Consider the following 4,978-nt stretch of genomic DNA (forward strand, 5'->3'; position numbering starts at 1 on the left):
CGATGCCCCGGAGGGGCCGGAGCAGCAGGACCCCCGGGGAGCCGCTGGCCACAGCACCGCTCTGCCGGCGCCCTCCGCTCACCCGTTTCTTTTCCAGCAAGATGGGGAAAGGCAGCTACAGCGGTTCGGCCAGGGCTTGTTTTAAGGCTGGGAGAGGGATGAGGGGGGGTTAAGTTTTGTTTTGTCCAACACACGCTCAGGCCTTTTTAAAAAAATTTGGTTTTTATCGAGCCACAAAATTTGTTTTAGTGTACTTTTCTAGTGAAAATCATTAGGAATGCGTTTTTGGCCTTCAGGTTGTCTGAATCTCGCCCCAAACTGAACCCTCAGGTTGGGTTAAGCCGGGGAGCGCGGGGGTGCGGGAAGGACGCGGAAGCGGCTGCAGGAGGACTCACCTTTCAGGCCACACAGCCCGCACAGGGCAGCAAACGCCGTGGACTCCATTTCAATGTTCCTCACACCGGCGTCATAAGCTCTTTTCAAGTACTCTAACTTTTTTTCACTGGAAAAAGAGCACAATGCTCCGTCTAATCTCCCCTGACCTTGAAAGGAAGCAGAGAAGTGTCACTGCTGGCCCTGCGTGGGTTTACAGTCATGGTGAACGGGGTGTCATTTCAAATGGAAAGTCCAGCAGTGCCTACGGTTTGTCTGAAGCTGACTAAGTTTTCCTTTGAATAGTTACTTTAATCATATTAACCTCAGAGTTTAAAGCCAGTGCGCTATGTCTCTGTATAGAGAAGAAAATTACACAGGTTTTAACACTTGTAAAAAGGACGAGTAAGCCCGCAGGTGTTAAGTACAGGGTGTATATTGCACTCTGCAGGGGCAAGTCATCGCAGCTTCTCTGAGGTCCATGGTGTGCGTCAGCTGCGAAGGTCTGCCAGGTTAAATCCAAAAAATGCCAAGTTACTGTGGAAGAGGGGCATAGCAAGCTGTGCAGAACGGCAAAACTGGGGAGAGGAAAGCCCCCTTAATTTTAGGTTTAATTTTTCTTAAGTGGCTGCCATAGATGGCAGGCAGCTGGAGCTGGAGCCGCTCGTGAGTGGCGTTCCCTGCTCGGGCGGCTTTGGTGCTGGCCGGGGAGCTGGGTCCCAGGGCACTGGCACTGGTGCTGGTGCTCCCTCCTGCGCCCGCCGCAGCCCCGGGCCATCGCCGCAGCAGGACCCGACGCTGTGCCGCGTTCAGGTGTGGGCACCCATCCTGACCCTCTCCTCTAACTGCACTGGTGGCTTTGGCTGTCCTGCAGAGCGGACCCGTGCCCAGTGCAGCTACTCCTCTCGCACAGTATGTAAAGTCCTTTGTGCAAGCAAAATGTATACCTGTGGCTGTGCTCACCTGGGCAGAGTGCTTCCTTTTATTGCTGTTCCTACTGTTAATCCTCTCAAATGGCTTTTTGTTTAAATAAAACATGGTCTTGAGCAATACACAGATGGTCACATTTGCAAGCAGATCCAAAGGTTTATAAATAGTCCTCAGACTATTAATTTTTCATTTATTACATTTCATCTACTCTGCAATCAGCATGTAACTTTGCAAAGGAAACGGTTCCAGAGTAACCAAAGTTTGTTTACGTAAATGTCACATGCTTCCTGACAGTTTTCTAGTGTTTGGTAGTTCTGAAGTTACAATCTTCTTGTAGGAAACAACTCAGCATAACCCATCTGCTAGGCTTGCTACAGAATTGTGGATGAGGGTCTGTTTTCTTTGCCAGGGTGAGGCTAGTGGCCTCCTGCTTTTGGAGGGTCTGCGACCGTGCGTGGCTCCCATGTAATGGCTGGACTGGGGGGCAGCCGAGGTCCCCCCCAGGCACCTGCATTGTCCCCGCGAGCAACCGCTGCTGGGTGGATTTCGCTCTTGATCCGCCACCAGCTACAGCAGCGCTGGTCTTGCAGGTGACATTACCAAATTTAGCTGTCAGATGCACGAGAGACCAATTAGCAGAGTAGGCCTCACCCTGGCAAAGTGCTGAAATTGGTACTGGTGTTCTGAAGGTGTACCCTGCTCTGACCGCTGAACGAGCTCTAACGTATCAGGTGGGGCAGCTCCTGCAGTCCTTCTTAGGCTTTAGTAGCACGGATAATTTTGCCTACATAAGAACGTAGAGACTTGGCATTATGTTTGGAGGGAGGAAGGACAGTCAAAGATTATTTTACCTTCATAGAAGTCGTAGGTGCACATAGTATGGCCGATGAGCGTGGGAAAGTCAGGAATCTCCTTGCTGCAGGCGAGTAGTTCCTCCGCGAGGTCCTTGTCCAGCTCAGTGCTCCGCACCACCACATCATCCAGCACCACCTGCTCAAACTGTGGCTTGAAGGAGGAGTCCACTGCTGTGTCCGTGATCACAACAGACCCGGCCTCGATCCCTGTGAAAACGAAGGCTGAGGCTAAGCCAGAGCTCATGACACTTGGGACCTGCTGCAAAACTTCAGCATGACAGAAAAATCTCTATAGACATAGGTGTGACTGTGGGGTTATTCTTTCTAGTGAGTAAAACAGGTGTGAGAGAATAATTGAAATTCATGCAGCAGCACAGATGTAGAAGGAAAATGTACAGAATCAGCACATGATGAGTGATTGTGGGAACGTGCCGAGTGACAGCATTTTAACTGCTTCTGGCTTGCAGAGATCATGCCCCACCACTGGCTTGTGCGGGTGTGAGCAGCACCACTGCCCCAGCCGGGGGTCCCACCAGTGTGGAGGACTACAGGCACCAGGACAGCCGGGAAGATCTCAAAGCATGAGAGTGACTTCCAGTCAAGTGTTTTCTGTTTGAAAAGTGATACCTAATTGTTGTGAATTCAAGGCCTTTGTTCATTATGAAAATGTGCACTCTGCTAAGCCAGTCACTAGAAGTTTGCGGGGTTTTAACCCAAAACAAAATATCATGTTGTTTGATATTTGGAGACCTGACAAAATCCCAAAGCTCATAATAACATGACTTACTGCTGAGAATATTTTTTATTAATACCCTCTTTGCCCAGAAGAAAGACCATGGATAGCTTACCTAAGCCTCCAGAAGTACCGATGCGTATAATAGTAACGTCTCGGCATTTTGCATGGTGCAGCAGTTTGATTAGTTCATGAAGCATGATGGAAATGGAAGGGATGCCCATCCCGTGCTGTTGGGAGGAGAAAAAATAAAAACATCGTTCCCCGTAACGCTGTGACAGGTGACAGGTACGTGACTGCAAGGAGCCCAGGGTTATGCTGTGGCCTCTTTCCACTGATGAAGCCAACAGCGATTTTTTTGAGGGGGGAGAGACATCTCAGGGTCTATGTAGCCTGTCCAGGTAAAGCATCTAACCCTCTTCTCCCCTTGATGCTTTTAGGGCTGCTCTTATCAATAGAGCTGACATTCATCCCTGGGGACTGGTACGTCAGGGACACAGATGACATCTCTCCTTCAAGAAAAGTCTCTCCACGAACGCATCCCGATGGCTGAATGCTCCAAGACCTTCCCCTTGTGTTGCCCGTCCTTACGCCACGTGCTGACTTCCATTCTTTGTCGTGTCCTGCTCGTACTCTTGGAGTTGTGAATTTCAGTGAGGACAACCCGAGCCTCTGCTTCTCCGGTCGCCTCCCAGCCCGTCCTCGCCCCACGCCAGAGCACTTCTGCCCGCGTTGCTGGGCGCAAAGCACGACGGATGGGTTTGTGCCCCTCGGTGAGGACCGCTTTCGGAGTCAGGCGTTTGCTGCATGAAGCCTCGTGCCTTGCAGATCACCTGTCCTGCTTCCTGGCTCGCATCACCCACCCTGGTGTCCCTCTGTCCCCACCGCCTGCCTGGCTGCCTGCAGGCTCTCCCCTCCGCTGGCACCCCCTCCTCTGCCCCGTCTCCGCTGCCGCGCCTCTGGGCTGGCAAATGTTTTGCAAATGTTGAGCTGTTGAGGCTGCCTCTGCTTTCTGCCCAGCACTCCCTCACGTGATCATCTTAGTTTTCTGCTCCATCGCTCAACCACCGTCCTTTTCTCAGCTTTACTTTTAAAAACAAAAGGTGTTTGGTGGTGTGGGATTTGTTTTTTTCCTCATGAAAAATGCCCCATGTTTTTTTGTTTTTGCTATCGTGTTCAAAAACCTGAAGGAAGCATATGGAAAGAAGCATAACTAATTTAACATATGCAGTTTTCGTATTGCTTTGTCTCTTTTCATTTGGCTGTGAGACTGATGGTCTATTAGGTTTGTATCATGTTTTAAATATGAAAACATTTTGCATGTTGTTATTCTGGAACATCAGCCTGACTTATTTGCCAATGCCTAAAAAATTTATTCTCATTGTAAATATTCAAAGCAGGAAACTCTGTTCCTGCCTCCGGTATGTTTGAGTTCATTTGTGTTTCTAAGCAACTTGCAAAAATGTGATGTTGGCAGCTGCTCTGCATGAAGTGTTTTGGGGGAGGCTCGCTGCATGCTCTGCCCTGTGTCTCTTTGCAGGGACGAGCCCAGGGATCGATGGCTTCTGCATTGGTGCAAAACTGGTGCATGGCCAAAAGCTCAGCGTCGGCTTTTCTTCTAGCTGTGTCACAACTGCTGCCAGATTGGGTAATAGGAAAACTTGTGGTTTTTTTTCCTCTTGGATCCTGACAGATTGATTCCCTTAGGCTTTTCCTTCAGTCAGGTTTGGTTTGGTTTTGTCAGAGGGACCAAACGTGAGCTCTGTTGTGTGAGTGATGCCGTCTCCTGTGAGTCAGATTTAAGACTAATCTTGTGCCTGAAGAAATGATGGCAGGACCGAGCCTTGGGGTGTGAGCACCCACCAGCAGAGCCTGTATTTGCTTTTTCCGCTGTGCAGTGCCAAAAGTTCTGCTGCTGTTAAAGAATAATTAATAACAAAGCAAGTTTTTTACTTTAGAGCTTATGTCAATGTAATACTTCCAGCAATATTTCATAGTTCATGCGTGGTGGGAAGTGGTCTCGGCCTCTTGAATTGCCAGACTGCTGAGCTGAGCAACATACATGCGTGTTGATTTTTAATACAATGCT

General features: G+C 49.5%; 1 protein-coding gene across 1 annotated transcript in view; it reads right to left on the reverse strand.

Moving 5' to 3' along the window:
- Window positions 1–395: 395 nt before the first annotated feature.
- LOC104075020 (uridine phosphorylase 2-like) overlaps window positions 396–4,978 on the reverse strand; it is a gene marked incomplete at both ends in the record, with an annotated part of 5,086 nt that continues 503 nt past the window's right edge. Inside the window, 3 exons of the mRNA XM_009575357.1 lie at window positions 396–542; window positions 2,154–2,363; window positions 3,005–3,119. Coding sequence (XP_009573652.1) covers window positions 396–542; window positions 2,154–2,363; window positions 3,005–3,119 — 472 coding nt within the window. The remainder of the gene's footprint in view (window positions 543–2,153; window positions 2,364–3,004; window positions 3,120–4,978) is intronic.

Source organism: Fulmarus glacialis, unplaced genomic scaffold, assembly GCF_000690835.1.
Source record: "Fulmarus glacialis isolate BGI_N327 unplaced genomic scaffold, ASM69083v1 scaffold29913, whole genome shotgun sequence".
NCBI classification, from domain to species: domain Eukaryota; kingdom Metazoa; phylum Chordata; class Aves; order Procellariiformes; family Procellariidae; genus Fulmarus; species Fulmarus glacialis.